At 41.8% G+C, this 20,797-nt stretch overlaps 2 protein-coding genes across 4 annotated transcripts; one reads left to right on the top strand and one right to left on the bottom strand.

Annotated features, from left to right (window-relative positions):
* Positions 1–1,654: 1,654 nt before the first annotated feature.
* On the bottom strand, positions 1,655–8,685 carry scpp1 (secretory calcium-binding phosphoprotein 1). 3 transcript variants are annotated; one of them, XM_024398402.2, is made up of 9 exons: positions 8,434–8,684; positions 8,033–8,087; positions 7,846–7,896; positions 7,414–7,482; positions 7,172–7,201; positions 6,859–6,900; positions 6,154–6,204; positions 5,949–6,017; positions 1,655–2,699 (listed from the first exon to the last, which is right to left on the bottom strand). In XM_024398402.2, the coding sequence occupies exons 2-9, from the start codon at positions 8,084–8,086 to the stop codon at positions 2,079–2,081; spliced, it is 987 nt and encodes a 328-aa protein (XP_024254170.1). In that variant the 5' UTR covers position 8,087; positions 8,434–8,684; the 3' UTR covers positions 1,655–2,078. The 3 variants fall into 3 exon arrangements, with proteins under 3 accessions (XP_024254170.1, XP_024254171.1, XP_024254173.1); XM_024398403.2 differs by having other exon boundaries at positions 5,949–6,014; positions 8,434–8,682; XM_024398405.2 differs by lacking the exon at positions 8,033–8,087 and having other exon boundaries at positions 8,434–8,685.
* A 3,030-nt stretch (positions 8,686–11,715) lies between these two features.
* On the top strand, positions 11,716–13,054 carry LOC112231694 (glycoprotein hormones alpha chain 2-like). Its single transcript, XM_024398401.2, has 4 exons — positions 11,716–11,824; positions 11,956–12,068; positions 12,320–12,495; positions 12,703–13,054. Exons 1-4 carry the CDS (start codon positions 11,733–11,735, stop codon positions 12,778–12,780), a joined length of 459 nt encoding a protein of 152 aa, XP_024254169.1. The 5' UTR covers positions 11,716–11,732; the 3' UTR covers positions 12,781–13,054.
* The last annotated feature ends 7,743 nt before the right edge of the window (positions 13,055–20,797 follow it).

Raw genomic sequence — 20,797 nt, 5'->3', positions numbered from 1 at the left:
GAATATGAATACTTACCACGCTGCACCTTGGTCCTCCTCTCTCTCTCCCAACTACGAACGTTACACCACCCTTTGCCTTGATGACAACTTTGCACACTCTTGGTATTCTCTCAACCAGTTTCATGAGTTAGTCACCTGGAATGCATTTAAATTAACAGGTGTGCCTAGGTAAAAGTTCATTTGTGGAATTGTTTTCCTTCTTAATGCGTTTGTGCCAGTTAGTTATGTTGTGACAAGGTAGGGGTGGTATACAGAAGATAGCCCTAATTGGTAAAAGACCAAGTGCATATTATGGCAAAAACAACTCAAATAAGAAAAGAGAAACGACAGTCCGTCATTACTTTAAGACATGAATGTCAGTCAATACGGAACATTTCAAGAACTTTGAAAGTTTCTTCAAGTGCAGTTGCAAAAACCATCAAGCACTATGATGAAACTGGCTCTCATTAGGACCGCCACAGTAAAGGAAGACCCAGAGTTACCTCTGCTGCAGAGGATAAATTCATTAGAGTTACCAGCCTCAGAAGTTGTAGACGAAATAAATGCTTCACAGAGTTCAAGTAACAGACACATCTCAACATCAACTGTTCGGAGGAGACTGCGTGAATCTGGCCTTCATGGTCAAATTGCTGCAAAGAAACCACTACCAAAGGACACCAATAATAAGAAGAGACTTGCTTGGGCCAAGAAACACGAACAATGGACATTAGATCTGTCAAAAATCTGTCCTTTGGTCCAATGAGTCCAAATTTGAGATATTTGGTTCCAACCGCTTTGTCTTTGTGAGATGCAGAGTAGGTGAATGGATGGTCTCTCCATGTGTGGTTCCCACCGTGAAACATGTAGGAGGAGGTGTGATGGTGCGGGGGTGCTTTGCTGGTGACACTGTCTGTGATTTATTTAGAATTCAAGGCATACTTAACCAGCATGGCTACCACAGCATTCTGCCACAATACACCATCCAATCTGGTTTTCACTTAGTGGGACTATCATTTGTTTTTCAACAGGACAATGACCCAACACACCTCCAGGCTGTGTAAGGACTATTTCACCAAGAAGGAGATGACCTGGCCTCCACAATCACCCGACCTCAACCCAATTGAGATGGTTTGGGAAGAGTTTGACAGTGGAGTGAAGGTAAAGCAACAAGTGCTCAGCATATGTGGGAACTCCTTCAAGACTGCTAGAAAAGCAAAAGTTCTCACAGCTGGTTGAGCGAATGCCAAGAGTGTGCAAAGCTGTCATCAAGGCAAGGTAGGGTACTTTGAAGAATCTAAAGTATAATTTAATTTGTTAAACACTTTTTTGGTTACTACATGATTTTATGTGTTATTTCATAGTTTTGATGTCTTCACTATTATTCTACAATGTAGAAAATAGTACAAATAAAGAAAAACCCTTGAATAAGTAGGTGTAATTTTTTTTGACTGGTACTGTATATATATATATATGCAACATGTGTCTATATGTACTGTTCTTTATAAAAAAAATAGATATTTGTTATATTTGACTGTGTAAAACCTAGCACTACTACCTATTTATCTGAGATTGAGGCAAATATATAGCATTTATCATGTTTTAGGGAAGACCCAGATGCAGACAGTGTTGAAGTAACAAAAGTTTATTACTAGAACAGGGGCAGGCAAAACAACAGGTCAAGGGCAGGCAGAGGTCAGTATCCAGATCAGAGTCAAACAACCCCATGCCATAATTAGATAGTGAAAAAACACATCCATCTCTATCAGAATTTCTATAAACAATAAAATATAATTTACCAACATTTCTGAAAATGGATATATAGCATTTTGGAATTAAAGTCTTCGTGAAAATGAGTGAAAAAAGCAAATGAATAGGAAGAATATTTGCAACCATGATTTCAAACCATCTACTACAACACTTAAACCTATATTTCTAAGCAGTAGGCTGAACAGTTTATTTTAATTTTTATTTCATGCCAACATCAAAACAAATCATAGAAGTCAATGTCATACTATATTACTTGATCTACACTGTACTCCCTCCCCTTGCTTCATTTGAAATGCATCCAACCTGATACAGTCAAATGGGGGATGTTAGCATTATCTTCGTAAACTCAACTCTCTATGCTCCTCTTCAGGCATGAGCAAATCATCCATTGGATATTGACCATCGTCACCTATATCTTGGATGAAATACTCCTCACTGTCACAGGCAGTGCTGTGGACACCCTGCTGGCAGTCTGTAGCTTGGCTCTGGTGTCTCTCCTCACTCTCACTGGTATCACTCTCTTTACTGTCACTGGTATTGCTGCTATCACTGGTCTCACTAGTGTCACTGCTCTCGCTACTTTCACTGCTTTCGCTACTATCGCTGGTATCCTTGATGTTACTTGTGTCTCTTATGTCAAAGTTAACAGTACTGACGTCACTGGTAACAGTACTGACATTACCAGTAACAGCACTGACGTCACTGGTATCAATGCTGACACTGGTCTCACTGAGAGAACCAGAGGCTTTGAGGAAGCTCTCTACCAATGCCAAGGCTACATTGCTCTGAACTGTATCGCCAGGCTGGCTGTGGTTGGTTGTCAAAGTGGTGGGAGAGAGTGTGCTCTGTTTCACTGCTCCCTGATTAGTGGGTAGGTCCAGCTGCCCTTTGACCTCAGAGCTGCTGTTGTCCTCTGCACTCAAGACTCGGACGGCAAACACTCGGATCCAATTCTAGAGAAGTGGACAAGACACATATGGGTGAAATAAAGATTGGTTGTCGTCAGTTCATACAGAATGGTAATCCTTCATTTTAAATCAAATCAAACTGATAACATGCGCCGAATATGACTGTACAGTGAAATTCTTGCTTCCCGAACCTCTCCCAACGATGTTTCAAAAATAGCAACTAAACACAAGCGGAATAAAATAAAATACACAAGAATGGAGCTACATTGCATTCGGAAAGTATTCAGACCCCTTGACTTTCTCCACATTTTGTTACATTACAGTGTTATTATAACATTTATTAAGTCCATTTTTTTCTCATCAATCTACACACAATACCCCATAATGACAAAGCAAATACAGGTTTTTCGATTTTTTTGCAAATTTATAAAAAAAACAACAACAGAAATATCACATTTACATAAGTCATCAGACCCTTTACTCAGTACTTTGTTGAAGCATCTTTGGCAGCTATTACAGCCTCGAGTCTTTTTGAGTATGATGCTACAAGCTTGGCACACCTGTATTTGGGGAGTTTCTCACATTCTTCTCTGCAGATCCTCTCAAGCTCTGTCAGGTTGGATGGGAGCGTTGCTGCACAGCTATTTTCAGGTCTCTCCAGAGATGCTAGATCTGATTAAAGTCAGGGCTCTGGATGGGTCACTCAAGGACATTCAGAGACTTGTCCCAAAGCCACTCCTGTGTTGTCTTGGCTGTGTGCTTAGGGTTGTTGTCCTATTGGAAGGTGAACCTTCGCCCCAGTCTGAGGTCCTGAAGCAGGTTTTCATCAAGGATTTCTCTGAACTGTGCTTCGTTCATGTTTCCCTCGATCCTGACGAGTCTCCCAGTCCCTGCCGCTGAATAACATCCCCACAGCATGATGCTGCCACCACCATGCTTCACTGTAGGGATGGTGCCAGGTTTCCTCCAGATGTGACTGTCACGCCTGCTCCCGCTCACCCTCTCTGGCGCTCGAGGGTGCCAGGCTGCCTTTCATTACATACACCTGTCACCATAATTACGCGCATCAGAGCTCATTGGACTCACCTGAACTCCTTCACGTTTTGATTGCATTCCCTATATCTGTCTGTTTTCTCTGTTTCATCTCCATGTTAGCATTATTGTTGTTTCCGTTTCCACTGTCCAGACGCTGTCTGTATTCTGTTCCTGTCTGTGGTTTTTAAATGTTCACTCCCTGTGCCTGCATCTCGTATCCAGCGGGCAATCCTTAGTGTGACGCTTGGCATTCAGGCCAAAGAATTCAATCTTAGTTTAATCAGAATAATATTTCTCATGGTCTGAGAGTCCTTCAGGTGCCTTTTGGCAAACTCCAAGTGGGCTGTCATGTGCCTTTTACTGTGGAGTGGCACAGCTGTCTAAGGTGCAGCAGTCTAAGGCACTACCTCAGTGCTAGAGGTGTCACTACAGACCCTGGTTCGATCCTGAGCTGTATCACGTCTGGCTGTGATTGGGAGTCCCATAGGGCAGCACACAATTGGCCCAGCGACGCCCGTGTTAGGGTTTGGCCATCGTTGTAAATAAGAATTTGTTCTTAACTGACTTGCCAAGTTAAATAAAGGTTCAACTAAAAAAATGAAAATAAAAAGTGTGACTTCCGTCTGCCCACTCTACCATAATGGCCTGATTGGTGGAGTGCTGCAGAGATGGTTGTCCTCCTGGAAGGTTCTCCCATCTCCAGAGAGGAACTCTGGAGCTCTGTCAGAGTGACCATCGGGTTCTTTTACACCTCCCTGACCAAGGCCCTTCTCCCCTGATTGCTCAGTTTGGCCGGGCGGCCAGCTCTAGGAAGAATCTTGTTGATTCCAAACTTCTTTCATTTAAGAATGATGGAGGCCATTGTGTTCTTGGGAACCTTCATTGTTGCTGAAATTTTATGGTACCCTTCCCGAGATCTGTGCCTTGACACAATCCTGTCTCAGAGCTCTACGGACAATTCCTTCAACCTCATGGCTTGGTTTTTTCTCTGACATGCACTGTCAAATGTGGGACCTTACATATACAGGTGTGTGACTTTAAAAAATCATGTCCAATTAATTGAATTTACCACAGGTGGAAACATCTCAAGGATGATCCAATGGAAACAGGATGCACTTGAGCTCAATTTCGAGTCTCATAGCAAAGGGTCTGAATATTTATGTAAATAAGGTATTTCTGTCATCTTGTGTTATTTTGTATAGATTGATGAGGAAAATGTTTTATTTAATCCATTTTAGAATAAGGCTGCAATGTAACAAAATGTGGAAAAAGTCAAGGGTTCTGAATACTTTCAGAATGCACGGTATATACTGGGAGTACTAGTACCAGATCAATGTGCACAGCTACGAGGTACTTGAGGTAGATACTGTACGTACATGAAGACAGGATAAAGTGACTAGGCATCCAGATAGATAATAATAAGAGTAAAATAAAGAACAGAGTAGCAGCAGCAAATTATGAGTGTAAAAGTGTGCGTGTGAATGTGCGTGCGTGTATGTTTGTGTCGGTATGCGTGTGTGTGTTATGTGTGTGTGTGTGTGTGTGTGCATGTGTGTGTGTGTGTGCGTGCGTATGCATTTTAATGTTTGAAGGTGTGAGAGATCTGCATAGGAGTGACAGTGAAGTGCGTGTGATTAAATGTGTGTATATGGTGTCAATGTATAGTGTAGTGAGTGTGCGTAGGGTCAGTGCAAGATAGAGTCAGTGCAGATTGTTTGGGTACCATTCATTGGCTATTTTAGCAGTCTGGCTATTTAACACACAGGAGGTTGGTGGCTCCTTAATTGGGGAGCACGGGCTCATGGCAATGGCTGGAGTGGAAATATTGGAATGGTATCAAATACATCAAACACATGGATTCCAGGCGTTTGATGCCATTCCGTTCACTTCGTTCCATACATTATTATGAGCTGTACTTCCCTAAGCAGCCTCCTGTGATTTTAGCAGTCTTATGTCATGGGGTAGAAGCTTTCTTGAAGCCTGATGGTCCCAGAACCGATACTCCGGTACCGTTTGCCAGATGGTAACAGGGTGAAGAGTCTGGCTTGAGTGGCTGGAGTCTTTGGCAATTTTCTCTGATGAGCTAGTAGATTGTGAATGACTCGTAAGCACATACTGTATGTAGTAAGTGCTCTGTGCAGACTAAATATAAATGTCAAACTAAGATTTTGACAGGCTTAGCATTGTGTAAAAATGCGTTCTTATTATAAGTACATGACATAACAGGACACAGGATACTATGACAAGTGCAAGACGAACCTTTCGAACGTTTTCTTCACTGCCTTGGCTGTTGTCTCGTGTATCCCCAATAGCATTGGAGTCAGTCTGCTGAAACAAACCAACAGAAGATACAGTAAATGCAACCATCGTCATTTTCCTGACATGTTGTAAATTGATTGCATCTTTCTCATTTTATTGTCTTGATATGCACTCTGTGAAATGATGTAAATCTGAGGATCTTTACCCTGTCCTCCAGTGATTGGCTCGCACTCTCCAAAGAATGGCTCTCGGAAGACTGTGTGAAGGGGAACAGATTGCAACAAAATGGACGAAGGAGGTATTTTTCAATGTATTTATTTTTTGTATCGACTAACAGCCCTAGTATTTGCACAACCAAAACAACTCACAACTCACACAACTCACATTACTATCCGCAAAAACACTATAGTAAATACTACAGTACTGTATACTACAATCTGCAAAAACACTACATTAATTACTATAGTATATACTACAGTTTTCTTTTACTACAGTGTTTGTACTATATTTTACTGTGAATACTACAGTATACTACAGTAAAAACTACAGTGAATAATATAGTATTTATACCATAGTATACTTAAGCAATAAGGCCCGGGGGGTTGTGGTTTATGACCAATATAACACGGCTAAGGGGTGTTCTTATGCAGGATGCGACTCGGAGTGGCTAGATACAGCCCTTAGCCGTGGTATAATGGCCATGTACTATAAACCCCGAGGTGTCTTATTCCTATTATAAACTTGTTACCAATGTATTTAGAGCAGTAAAAATATATGTTTTGTCATACTCTGCTATACCACGGCTGTCAGCCAATTAGCATTCAGGGCTCGAACCACCCAGTTAATAATATAGTATTTTTTCAAGTGGGAAGGATAATACTGGAGTAGGAATACTGTTGTTGTCACTCACCTCTGAATTGGATTCCAATGATTCGGACTCAGACTCTGAACTCTGAAACACAATTTAACACAGATTGAACATTAAAGATTAGAGCCACTTGATAAAGGAGAACAGGGGCGTCTGTATCAAGCGTATGTATCAAGCGTCTCAGAGTATGCTGATCTATGATCAGTTTTGTCTTGTAGATCCTAATGAATAAGGTTACATGGACAATGGGGACTACTGCTCTGAAACGCTGTGTAAATACGCCCCCAGATATATTTAGGCATTGCTTGTAATGTCAATACTTTTGAGCAGCCTTTAAAAAAAAAGATGAACTTACTTGGTCCTCTGAGGTACTTTCTTCTGAGCTCTATAAGAAAAGAGATGTGGGTTATTATAAACATTTATATGTATTACAAATAATAAGCATAGTACATTTATGTCTTGTTCATGCAAGTAATTATAAAGTGTAACGGATATGTGTTAGATAAAGACCTATTCTGATTTTCGCCAATGCACTTACAATTGTATGTTTTACATTCTACACCTGTTGACATTTTAATATTATTCCATTCAACCCACCTTGAGCTCTGAAGTGTCACTTTGATGCAGAGATTGTGAGGCGGGTGAACTTAACCTTTGCGTTTGAGTCTGAAACACAATGCCAGCAGAAAACCGCAATGCATTTAATGACAATCTGTGTGCCAGCATCAACAATCATCATGCTTATTTAAAATCTTAACAAGTCCACCATTGCCCAAAAAACTCATTGTAGGGATAAATATGGGTGTATACAGTGCAATGACCTCTACCTCGACTACAATCTAAACTTGAGGTTTGGCACAGGAGTGAGGAACTACCGTAACTGTCAGCTTTTCTGACTTGGACTGTGGTGGAGGTTGACAACGTGATTGCAGTCAACAGGCTTGCATTTGTGTGCATTTTTCAGACCCATACCCCAACACAACAATCAAACTGCAGATACTTTTGATTGCTTCTTTTGATAGCACTTACCATGTTTGATGATTCCAGTTCGCTCTGCTCCAAAATAGCTTTGTACAGAATCTGTCAAAAGAAACAAATACAGTAGGAGAACACAAAATAATACAAAAGTCTGATGTGTTAAATCTATATCAACTCACCATTGACATTTTATTGTGAATGAATTAACATTGTTCAATAAAAAAACAAGGGTACTTACTGGGTTGGCATAAACCGCCCCAACCAAGCAAAAAATCACTATTGTAATCTTCATTCTACAATGAACACAGAATATTAACATGGTTGATTTTAGTAACTGTGGATTGATGCATTAGGCCTACTGGAATTATTTTTTGTATTTCTAATAACATGTATCAAGCGTCTGAATAAAACCATCAATAGTTTGGTGTGCTGTTAAAATAAAAGCAGAAAAATGTTGCCAACCCAAACAAGTGAGACAGTTGCAGTTCAATTCATTTCCCACATGCAGATTTTTCATTTACATTTGATATACTATAGCTATATCCACTCTATATACTACAACTATATACACTTTAGTGTATAAATTCTGTGCTAAACCTGTGTATTGTGTATGTGTTGAAATCAACCATGGTCCTTTACCTTTTCCCCAGTTCCACCAGAATCAGAAGTTTGTAGCTGTAAACCCAACTCTGCCAATAGTCCGTGTACTGTGTACGGTAGTAGTTTGGAACGCCAGGCACTACTATCCCACTGGATGTTGAGACAATAAGAGAGGGATTAAGTGGATGTGGTGAGTTGAGGAGACAGACAGGGCTATATACTAACCAGAACCCTCAATTAACATGATCGCCTCACTTCCTCCCAGCCAACTCAGCTTCACCACACGTTTTGTGAAAGTGTATGGGGTGCCGGATACCGAACGCACACACACCACACGTGATTACAAGAGCATGACCACATCGGCCACACCATCTCCTCCACCTTCAGGGCCTTCTACATCTCCATGGCCTCATCTTCATTTTCTACGACAGGATCTTCATCGCGGCCTGCACCTTGTACCACAAACAGAGCCAGCAACCACAATTACCTCAGTAGCTACCGCGTCACACAAATGCTTCACTAGGACTGCTTCCGATGGCTATGTCTGGACTGATTGTTAATCGGCAAGTAAACAATGTATTAAAGATGCTATGCTAAAACCTAAAAATGTCAACATTTTGGGGGAATTAAAAGCGGTTTTCATTTGTACTTAGAAAATTGTAGATTGCCTTTATCCAGAGCGGTATTAGAGAAGAGTATATAACAGATCATTGACAGAATGTTACCAGTGGTGTAGTGGAGGGTAAATGCACACAAATGCTGTTCAAGCAAATTATTTTGCACATGCGTGTACCTACCTTTTGCAGAAAAATGCATTGAAAGTAAAGTGAACATTACTTTACTCACACTGACTGGCGATCAGTGTTTACCCACATATTTTTAGTTGAGAATGCATTTAGTTGACAATATGGTTTTCATCTTTCGTCTTTTGTTAATGAAAACATCAGTAATAAAACACCGTTGCAATTAGTCTTAATGTTTTACAGTAGGCTATACAATTGCCATTTTGAATGGAGAAATACAATTACACTAAGAGTGCAGGATTAAAGAGCAGTTATTGCTCATGACATGGTTGCACCATAAGCCTTTAAATCTCTGAGATTTCATGTACCATCCTCCATGCATATTGAGTTACACCTGCCTGGGTCTAGTCTCCAATGCAACCAAGGTCGGGACATTTTGAAACATAGGTAAAGGAAAGATAAAAAAGATACTGTGGTGTAGCTGTTCTTACACTGATCAAAAAATATAAACGCAACATGCGTATTTTGTTTTTAGATTTATTAAGGATCCCCGTTAGCTGCTGCCAAGGCTGCAGCTACTCTTTCTGGCGTCCAGCAACATCAAGACAGTTATATACAGTTTAAAATATTACACGACATGACATTTCCTACCACTTCACCAAATACATTTAGTTTGTTTCCTCAGGCCACTCCTCCACTATCACATATTTACATATTTACAATACAACATCTCATGTGTGTAGAGTGTGTGTCTTATCATGTATAAAGTGTTGGTCCCATGTTTCTTGAGCTAAAATAAACAATCACTGAAAATGTCCATACCACAAAAAAAGTTTTTCTAAAAAATTTGGTGAACACATTTGTTTACATCACTGTTAGTGAGCATTAATCCTTTGTGAAAATAATCCATCCACCTGACATATTTCTGCATAGTGTACCTTTAATTTAGAGTACACATTCATTAGCATACCTCTCATTTAATTGAGGATACACTGACTCATTAATGTTATTACATGAATATAAACATACCATTGATCTGCATCTCTGAGGGAAATACACGACATGGCCACCACATAATTTGGAGTTGGTCCTCCTTGTTGTTATAACAAGCTCTAATCTTCTGGGAAAGCTTTCCACTAGATGTTGGAACATTGCTGTGAGGACTTGCTTCCATTCAGCCACAAGAGCATTAGTGAGGTCAGGCACTGATGTTGGGCAATTAGGCCTGGCTCGCAGTCGGCGTTCCAATTCATCCCCAAAGGTGTTGAGGTCAGGCTCTGTGCAGGCCAGTCAAGTTCTTCCACACTGATTTCAACAAATCATTTCTGTATGGACCTCTCTTTGTGCAAGGAGGCACTGACATAATGAAACAGGAAAGGGCCTTTCCCAAACTATTCCCACAAAGTTGCCTAGAATGTCATTGTATGCTGTAGCTTTAAGATTTCCCTTCTCTGGAACCATGAAAAGCAGCCCCAGACCATTATTCCTCCTCCACCAATCGTTACAGTTGGCACAATGCATTGGGGCAGGTAGCGTTCTCCTGGCATTCGCCAAACCATATTCGTCTGTCGGACTGCCAGATGGTGAAGCGTGATTAATCACTCCAGAAAACGCGTTTCTACTGCTCCAGAGTCCAATGACGGAGAGGTTTACACCACTCGACAATGAAAACCCATTTGATGAAGCTCCCAAAAAACATTTTTCGTGCTAACGTTGCGTCCAGAGGCAGTTTGGAACTGGGTAGTGAGTGTTTCAACTGAGGACAGATGATTTTTACACGCTACTCACTTCAGCACTTGGCGGTCCCGTTCTGTGAGCTCCTAGACAATTCCGCTTCACAATAACACAACTTACAGTTGACCGGGGCAGCTCTAGCAGGGCAGAAATTTGACGAACTGACTTGTTGGTAAGGTGGCATCCTATGATGATGCCATGTTGAAAGTCACTGAGCTTTTCAGTAAGGCCGTTCTACTGCCAATGTTTGTCTATGGAGATTGCAGTGTGCTCAATTTTATACACCTGTCAGCAACAGGTGTGGCTGAAATAGCCATGTAGTGTATCTGTTTGGCTCTCTGAGAGGATAGTATTATTTCATATACCGTATTCATTGCTTGCACTCATGTTTGCACTGCCCCAGATGATAATAAAGCATGGCCTGGGACTAGTCCTCATGGTTTATATAAGAAACCCCATTTATTTCATGTGAAATATTTCACTCTTCTGTGTAGTTTACATATTTACTTATTTTTGGGAGATATAATTCAGCATGGAAAGATGAATCAGATATTCAAAGTATTAAACATGTCTAGATGTATTGATTTACAAAGCAAAAGACCATGAACATAAGTTAAACTAATGAACCAATGACCTTGCCTTGCCTTCTGCATGACATAACAGCAGTTACCTAGCAACATCCCACCTGTTTAAGGGATTAGAAGCTTCCATCCACAGTCAGGATGGAAGCGTGTTTTGACTTTCGACCATGTGTGCAGTTCCTTTTTTCATGTAAAGGATTAGAGCAGGTAGTCAAGTGGCCAATGCCTCACAGATATCACTGATAAGGTTGGAGGGGTTTACTTAATCCCAGTCGAGCACATGGGCAGAGGTATAAAAGTTAATGGAGGGAGCAATAGGGTCTACACACTGAACACTGACCAGGCTTCCACCAAGATACACAACATACGCAGGTAATGCTTTTCCCATTCACTGTGTTGTGTTTCCAATGTATTGTTTCACTGCTGTGTTTTGTGTTTATGAGTTTTCAACTTCTGAGATGAATATGCTGGTTTTGAATGGTTTTATTCATGTTTCCTGTCAGGATATTGCCACCCGTCACTAAAATGTGCTTGTTGAAATCAACTGGACTATCCCTCATCCTGTCCGCACTTGTAGTCATCGCAGACTCTTATCCAAAAAGTGACAAGACAAACAGTAAGTTTTACATTTCAATAACTGTTTTTGTTGATGGTTTATATGTTCAGGGAACAAAATTAGCAGTGAGTTCTGCAGTGAGTTCTGTTGTCAATACAGAGAGAGAGAATATAAATTGGTATACTACCTCCTTATTCCCAAACGGTGTGTTTACAAGGAAGTGAGCCACACATTGGTGATGAATAGTGCACCAAGCTTAAGATCAGACTATTCAATAGATTCTCAATGAATGTATGTCAATTTCTTCACAGTGGGCTGTGAGGAATGCACACTGAAGCCGAACACAATCTTCCCCAACATCATGCAGTGTACAGGCTGCTGCTTCTCCAGAGCTTATCCAACCCCACTACGGTCCAAGCAAACCATGCTGGTCCCCAAGAACATCACCTCTGAAGCCACATGCTGTGTTGCAAAAGAAGGGGAAAGGGTAAGACAATATTTAGCTAATAAAGTAGTTGGGATTGATATTCTCTACTACCGAAAGTTTGATCATCTAACCTGACGACATTCCTAGTGTAACGCACATAACGTCTAAACGTATCATTTCACAACAACTCCAATTAACCTGAATGTTTTATTTTATTTTAAACCGTCTCTCTTTCACTTGATTCTTTCTCTCCTTCTCCTCTCTCAGGTCACCACCAAGGATGGCTTCCCGGTGACGAACCACACAGAGTGTCACTGCAGCACCTGTTATTACCATAAATCATAAACTGTCTGTACGCGCTGGAAATCTCCTTTTTGTAGAAGTAAAAGCTTGGCAACAGATCATATATTTTGCACAACTTATTCTTGAAGTTCCTTGAGTTTTAAGAGAAATCACATATTAGGAAATCATTGTGATCCACAAAATATAATATTCTACGGATAATATTTATAGTGCTCTTATGGTAGCAATGATGTAAAGTTGTATTCCTGTACTGTGTTAATCAATGTAGACTTTACTGTTCTGAATTGAATACTGATTAAAATACCAATTAACATGATTGCATCACTTTCTCCTAGCCAACTCAGCTTCATCACTGTATTGGTGTCGGATGCTGAATGCACACACACACACACACACACACACACACACACACACACACACACACACACACACACACACACACACACACACACACACACACACACACACACACACATGCGTGCTTCCAAGAGTTACTCCATTCAGTCTTTCTTCTTCTACCTCCTCCCCCTCACTGACTTAAGTCAATATAATTTAGGATGCTAAACTATAGGGTGGGCAGCTTCTTGTAAAAACAAGTATGCCCACTCCTGGAACGGAAGACGGAAGGTCAAATAAGAACATGTCTCCTTTCTGTGAAACTATTCCATTTCCTCAAAGAAATACAGTAAATACACACTGAACATACATAGATCATCATTCCAGCCATGAGCCTTTCCTCCTCATTTCTCCCATCACTGGTCTGCACTGGTTGTGAGTGAAAATGTAACTTTCAGTCAGTGTAGATGATCGGGTGGATTATACATTCATACTTGTTGTTAAGATGAGGATACCAAAAGCATTATACATATCTCAACATTTTTGGACAGACAATTTTACTTTAAGTGCATCTTTCTGAATGTCGGTAGTACAGTATTTAACGCTTATAATATGAGTCATACACAGTAATATGATGGATATGAGTGGAATTCTTATGCTATAAACATAGCACAGTTTGTCTAAATGCTGTCCTTTCCTCTAGAAGCTCATGTAATAAATTGTTTCCTGGATATCCATATTTGGCTCATCCTAAATTGGCCTATGGAATTCCATGTGTGTGGGGAGGGGACTGATTCTCAGAACAGTGCACTATTCTGGGAGAGAGCCTTTTGTCTCTCACCACACCATGGGTGTGCGTTTGTGGGTGTTCAAGCATATGTTTGTGTGTGTATGGGTGTGCACGTGCATGCATGCATGTGTGTGTCTGGCTGTGGCTTGTGTAGGCAATGTGGTTTAGTCTAGGGTGGGGGTGGGGGGCTGGGGGTGTAACATGTGGCTGAAGGCAAAAAACCCACAGCTCACAAAATCTATTTTATTTTGGTCTCTTTGGTAAACAACCTAATTAAACATTTTAGCTAAACATGTCGGCACGTACCCTTTGGAAACAGTTCTCTTATTGTAAGAATCCATTTTTACCCATGTAGATTACCTGTATTGACCAACCCAATTTTGAGAGAAATCAATTTAATTTTTTTACAGGCCCCAAAACTATCACATATTGATAGTTGCCGCTATCACCAAATGAAGATTGCACAAAATGAATTGCTGAATTATATTAAATGGGATGTAAGGAAACTTTCTTAGCTGACCCACTTACTTTCAGGGTGACTGAGGAACTTGATACATATGGACATCTAGTGGTGCAAAGTGGCAACATCAACACTTCATCCTCGCTATATGAGCAATGTTATAATTCCCTGGTGTGATGCATACGGTGTTTGCCTTTCACTTTAGCGACCTGGTTTGCTTTCCTGTCCAGCTGTTTGCTACTTTGGCGTCAGAGTGGGATGCGCCTTCCCTGTTCGGAGGGGGCAGTGTAGCAATCTTTGCTATAATAGCCACGTTAGAATTCTCACAAATTGAGTTAACCCTATTGGCGTGATGTATAGGGAGTTTGCCTTTCACGCCAGCTACCTGTGTTCACTTTCCTGCTCCGCTGTTGGTTAAAGTAGGTGTAGTACACGAGTTAAAACAAGAGAACAACAACCAGCATGAAGCGGAAGTCCAGCTGTTCTATTGTTAATCTTCAATAGAATGACGTAATACAATTGTTATACGGAATCAACTAGACAAACCTACAATAACACCATACTCGCAAAGTCTAGGCTCTCTATGTTCTAAAAGTGAGAGGTCCAACAAGGGTTCTTCTAAGATGTTTCTCGAAGAACCTTAAATGCCACTAAAAGGTTCTTCTGGCCACAATAGGGACACAGCCCCATCTGTCTCCGGCGACATCACTCTGCCGCGGGGAGGTGTGTGACCCCTATCTCCATGGGTTCAGTTGGGGATGGTACGAGTTGGTCTACATTAGGCCCGGTGGCGATGGTCAGGCAAGTAGTCGCATCAGCGATGGTCAGGTAAGGCCTGATGACAACGGTCAGGTGAGAAGTCGTGGCGGCGACAGTCAGGTGTGGGCTGACAATGGCAATCAGCTGAGGGTTTACGATGGTAATCAGGTGCGGGCCGACCGCAGCGGTCAGGTGAGTAGTTGCGGCGGCGACAGTCAGGTATGAGCTGATGAAGGTGATCAGATGTAGGCTGACCGTAACGGTCAGGTAAGTAGTCTCGACTGTCAGGTGTGGGTTGACGATGGCGATCAGTGTAGGCTGACCGTAACGGTCAGGTAAGTAGTCTTACCTCCTCTCCGCTCCTCTCTCCACTGACTGACCAAAAAGGAGAAACTGTCTTCCAGCTGATGGCGAAATTCAAGTCGCACTTGATTATTTCTGACACTGGCATTAATTTATGTTTTTACCCTTACTTGTATGAAATACTCTTTGATATTAGAAAGACACAAGCCGTTAATAACAATGCAAGTCTATCAATACACTTTGTAGCACAAGTGGATAGGGAGACAACGTTTTATGGCTTATAAAAATGATGAATAAAATGTTGACAGTGCTGAATAAAACCTTAAACATTAACAGACTCATGACAGCAGAACTTTGCTGTATTCGTTGACAGTCTCTCTATAGTCTCTCTTGAAATCTCACACAGTAGAGTCAACTTCGCTGTGAGCTCATGGAAGCATCAAACACGGTGATCTGAGCTATCTCATTGGCCAGCGGTAGGCCTATAGGTGTACTTGATTTGCTCTCGGAGCCCACTGAGTATGTAGAGTTTGTACCAGTCAAAATGGTTAAAAATGTGACACTTTGACTACCTGATGGGCAGGGCTGCTGAATCAAGTGGCCCTACAGCAAACAGTGTGAAACAAATGCAAAAATAGGAACGTAAAGCTTTATTGTTGGGATTTTTACAGAAAAGTTTGGCGATCGAATAGGAAAGCCTAGGAAAGCCGACCAGTCGATCGAGCTAGACTGGTTGGTAACCACTGTTAATAAGCTTTTTCGACCCCAGACAAGTTCTTCTTCAGCAACACAGCCCCTACCCCCACATCACGTGCCTCAGCCGCCAGCTTGAATGGTACTGTGAAATGTGGTGCCCCATACACCGGCTCACATGATAAGATGGCCTTGGCCTGTTCCAGTGCCTGCTCACACTGCTCCGTCCAGCAAACCCTAGCCCCTTTTTTTCCCAACAGATTTGTCAGGGGTTCAGTCACTGCTGCGAAGTTGGGTAAAAATTTCTGATAGAACCCACTCATTGTCAGAACTCTCAACACCTGCTTCCGTGTCTGTGGCACCGACAAGTCAAGTATGGCCTGGATCTTGGCTGCCCTTGGCTTCACCTTCCCCAACCCTACCACATGACCCAAAAAGGTCACCTTGGGGTTGTGCAATCTCACACTTGGGTAAGTTTACCACCAACCCTGCCCCCTCCAAACACTGGAACCATCCACATATATGGTCCACATACTCTGCTCATGAGTCGCTGTACACTACCACTTCATCAATGTAAGGGACCACATTGTTCAACCCTGCTGTCACAGTACTCATCAAACGTTGGAATGTGGCTAGGGCATTTTTCATCCCAAACGGAAGAACCTGACACCGATACAAGCCCTCTGGTTTCACAAAGGCAGATACCTCTTTAACATGTTTTGACAGGGACACCTGCCAGTATCTTTTCAGCAAATAAAACTTTGAGACACACTGAGCTTTCCCAATCCGATCGATGTAATCCTCCAGCCGGGGAATAGGATACAAATCATTTGTTTTTGTAAGAAGTATTGGCATGCTGAATGCACCGAGCTGTCTGTTTAAACTCACAACACACAGCTCGGACACCATTACACCCCTCTTCTATCTCCTGACTCTCCTTGAGCGATGATGCGGTATCGATCAGAGGGGCCATGGTAGGGTCCTTCCGTTGCTCCTCAACGAAAACCCTCCGCTTGAATTGAAAGGGGTCCCGCACCTCCCCTAGCATAACAAACCCCCGTGTCTGCTAACTGGGATGCTGGGTGCTCTCAATCCTTTGAGGGGTCTACCGGTACTTGCTTGGCCTACATTTGAGAGCGAATCACTAAACAGTCTGGGAGTATTCCTTTTGCCTCAAAGCTATCAAACTGATCCCGGAGCCCAGCAACAAAATATCTCGAGGCCACCAAATGAACAGCGTTAGAGAGGTTCAGTCGGAATGCCTGAAGTGCACTGCTTGTATTCTTAAAACGTTGGAGTATTGTGTTCCACAAGTTACACTGTAAAGCAATCACAAGTTTATCCAGTTGGGTATAGTGTGTTAGAGCCTTGTTACACATGTGATTTTCGTCCTTAGATTATTGTAGAAGAGACTGACTAACATTGGCATAATTGAGCCACAATGCTTTTGTGGCTTGTGCATGGGCAGACCACATCATACCAGAAAGAGTTTTGTGGGTTTCAATTCAACTGTTTTCATTTGGTTGTAAACCTGATGTAACAATCTGCCATCGCCAAGTGGATTTGGGGCAAAAGTTAAATACTGACTGCATGAAAAACAAATATGTGTCAAGGCAGCAGTTTCCAGAGTATGTGCAGTGCAAGGCACCCACTCTGCCAATGGGTTGATCTCTCATATGCTTGATTGCAGGCATTTTGGTTGTTGTGCCTTTCTGTTGCTCAGAAAATAACCTGTCAGTTTGGGTATTGTTTAAGTTGTTGCTCGTGCTGTTGATTTATTTTCTGTAATTTGATTTTCTGGGCCCCACTCAGGCCACTATCACTTTTCCCCACATTTTCAGTAGGCAGGCTAGCTAGCAAGATGTCATATGCCATATTTGGTAACAGCTTTCTGATTGGATTATGAATGACACATGACTCACACAATTGACCAGTTAATTGTACTTATTTTGCAGTTTATTCTTTTGACTTTTTATTAATAAGTTACCCAATCAAGACAGGACCCCCAGTTACCCACGTTGGCCCCCCAACTACTCTCCTCCCCCATCTAATGATTAGCAGAGCAGCAGCAGGCAGCAACAGGCTGTCTACAGTCATTGAGAGTGGGCTCTTGAGTCCTGCTGTGGTTGGCAGTTGCAGTAAAAAAACAATAATATTATATACAGTTGAAGTCGGAAGTTTACATACACCTTAGCCAAATACATTTAAACTCAGTTTTTCACAATTTCTGACATTTAATCCTAGTAAAATTTCCCTGTCTTAGGTCAGTTAGGATCATCACTTTATTTTAAGAAAGTGAAATGTCAGAATCACATTCCCAGTGGGTCAGAAGTTTACTTACACTCAATTAGTATTTGGTACCATTGCCTTTACATTGTTTAACATGGGTCAAACATTTTGGGTAGCCTTCCACAAGCTTTCCACAATAAGTTGGGTTTTTGGCCTATTCCTCCTGACAGAGCTGGTGTAACTGAGTCAGGTTTGTGGGCCTCCTTGCTCGTACATGCTTTTTCAGTTCTGCCCACAAATGTTCTATAGGATTTAGGTCAGGGCTTTGTGATGGCCACTCCAATACCTTGACTTTGTTGTCCTTAAGCCATTTTGCCACAACTTTGGAAGTGTGCTTGGGGTCATTGTCCATTTAGAAGACCCATTTGCGACCAAGCTTTAACTTTCTGACTGATGGTCTTGAGATGTTGCTTCAATATATCCACATAATTTCCCTCCCTCATGATGCCATCTATTTTGTGAAATGCACCAGTCCCTCCCGCAGCAAAGCACCCCCACAAAATGGTGCTGCCACCCCTGTGCTTCACGGTTGGGATGGTGATCTTCGATTTGCAAGCCTCCCCCTTTTTCCTCCAAACATAACGATGGTCATTATGGCCAAACAGTTCTATTGTTGTTTCATCAGACCAGAGGACAATTCTCCAAAAAGTACGATCTTTGTATTGATGTGTAATTGCAAACCATAGTCTGGCTTTTTTTATGGAGATTTTGTAACAGTGGCTTCTGCCTTTCTGAACGGCCTTTCAGGTTGTGTCGATATAGGACTAGTTTTACTGTGGATATAGATACTTTTGTACCCGTTTCCTCCAGCATCTACACAAGGTCCCATGCTGTTGTTCTGGGATTGATTTGCACTTTTCGCACTAAAGTACGTTAATCTCGAGGAGACAAACGCGTCGACCTCCTGAGCGGTATGATGGCTGCGTGGTCCCATCGTGTTTATACGTGCGTACTATTGTTTGTACATATGAACGTGGTACCTTCAGGCGTTTGGAAATTGCCCCCAGGGATGAACCAGACTTGTGGAGGTCTACAATTTTTTTTCTGAGGTCTTGGGATTTTCTCATGATGTCAAGCAAAGAGGTACTGAGTTTGAAGGTAAGCCTTGAAATACATCCACAGGTACACCTCTAATTGACTCAAATTATGTCAATCAGCCTATCAGAAGCTTCTAAAGCCAGGACATAATTTTCTGGAATTTTCCAAGCTGTTTAAAGGCACCGTCAACTTTGTGTATATAAACTGCTGACCCACTGGAATTGTGATAAAGTGAATTATATATATATATATTTTTTTTTTATATATTTTTTTTATTATTATTATTTTTTTTGCTGTCTCCTGGGCAGAGGGGCTTCAGTTCCGGTAAACCCCTACATTAATCTGACCCTGACTGTGGCCTACCCCTCTTACCCACCGACTACATACCACAATGCTTATGTATGTTTATCCCACAGGAAGCTGCTGAGAGAAGGACGACTCATAATAATAACTGGAATGGAGTGAATGGAATGGTACGCTATATATAGCAAAGTATGAAAGTCCCCCTTTCAAATGAGTGGATTCGGCTATTTCAGCCACACCCGTTTCTGACAGGTTATAAAGTTGAGCACACAGCCATGCAATCTCCATAGACAAACATTGGCAGTAGAATTGCCTTACTGAAGAGCTCAGTGACTTTCAACGTGGATCTATCATAGGATGCCACCTTTCCAACAAGTCAGTTCGCCAAATGTCTGCCCTGCTAGAGCTGCCCCGGTCAAATGTCAGTGCTGTTAGTGAAGTGGAAATGTCTAAAAAATCTGAAAAATCTGTGTTTGGCGGATGCCAGGAGTATGCTACCTGCCCCAATACATAGTGCCAACTGTAAAGTTTAGTGGAGGAGGAATAATGGTCTGAGGCTGTTTTTCATGGTTTGGCCTAGGTCCGTAGGTTCCATTGATGGGAAGTCTTAATGCTACAGTATTCAGTGACATTCTAGACGATTCCATCGAACACCTTTGTGATTAATTCAAACGCTGACTGCGAGCCAGGCCTAATAGCCCAACATCAGTTCCCGACCTCACTAATGATCTTGTGGCTGAATGGAAGCCAGTCCCCACAGCAATGTTCCAACATCTAGTGTAAAGCCTTCCCAGAAGAGTGGAGGCTGTTATAGCAGCAAACGGGGGACCAACTCCATATTATTTCCCATTATTTTGGAATGAGATGTTTGACGAGCAGGTGTCCACATAGATTTGGTCATGTAGTGTATCAAACACATGGCAACCATCTGCTTGATGTGTCCAATACCATTCCATTGATTCCGTTCCAGACATTACTATGAGCCCATCCTCCCCTTTTTAAGGTGCCACCGGCCTCCTGTGGTTCACGCATCAGTTTATCATCCATCCTTGTGATTGTAAACCAGTTTGGGGGATTTTAGTTGACCA

This window comes from Oncorhynchus tshawytscha, linkage group LG34 (genome assembly GCF_018296145.1).
Source record: "Oncorhynchus tshawytscha isolate Ot180627B linkage group LG34, Otsh_v2.0, whole genome shotgun sequence".
NCBI lineage: Eukaryota > Metazoa > Chordata > Actinopteri > Salmoniformes > Salmonidae > Oncorhynchus > Oncorhynchus tshawytscha.
Note: the sequence above shows the minus strand (reverse complement) of the source record. Positions and strands in the feature narration are given on the sequence as shown.

What these genes read in the sequence shown, in the direction of transcription:
- scpp1 (XM_024398402.2), bottom strand. Translation starts at nt 8,086, where the DNA reads ATGAAGATTACAATAGTGATTTTTTGCTTGGTTGGGGCGGTTTATGCC. An exon ending in AACTGGAATCATCAAACATG is followed by an intron (nt 7,483 to 7,845) that starts GTAAGTGCTATC and finishes ATTGTGTTTCAG; the next exon opens with ACTCAAACGCAAAGGTTAAG. An exon ending in GCCAATCACTGGAGGACAGG is followed by an intron (nt 6,018 to 6,153) that starts GTAAAGATCCTC and finishes GGTTTGTTTCAG; the next exon opens with CAGACTGACTCCAATGCTAT.
- LOC112231694 (XM_024398401.2), top strand. Translation starts at nt 11,733, where the DNA reads ATGGGCAGAGGTATAAAAGTTAATGGAGGGAGCAATAGGGTCTACACA. An exon ending in AAGATACACAACATACGCAG is followed by an intron (nt 11,825 to 11,955) that starts GTAATGCTTTTC and finishes GTTTCCTGTCAG; the next exon opens with GATATTGCCACCCGTCACTA. An exon ending in AAAAAGTGACAAGACAAACA is followed by an intron (nt 12,069 to 12,319) that starts GTAAGTTTTACA and finishes ATTTCTTCACAG; the next exon opens with TGGGCTGTGAGGAATGCACA.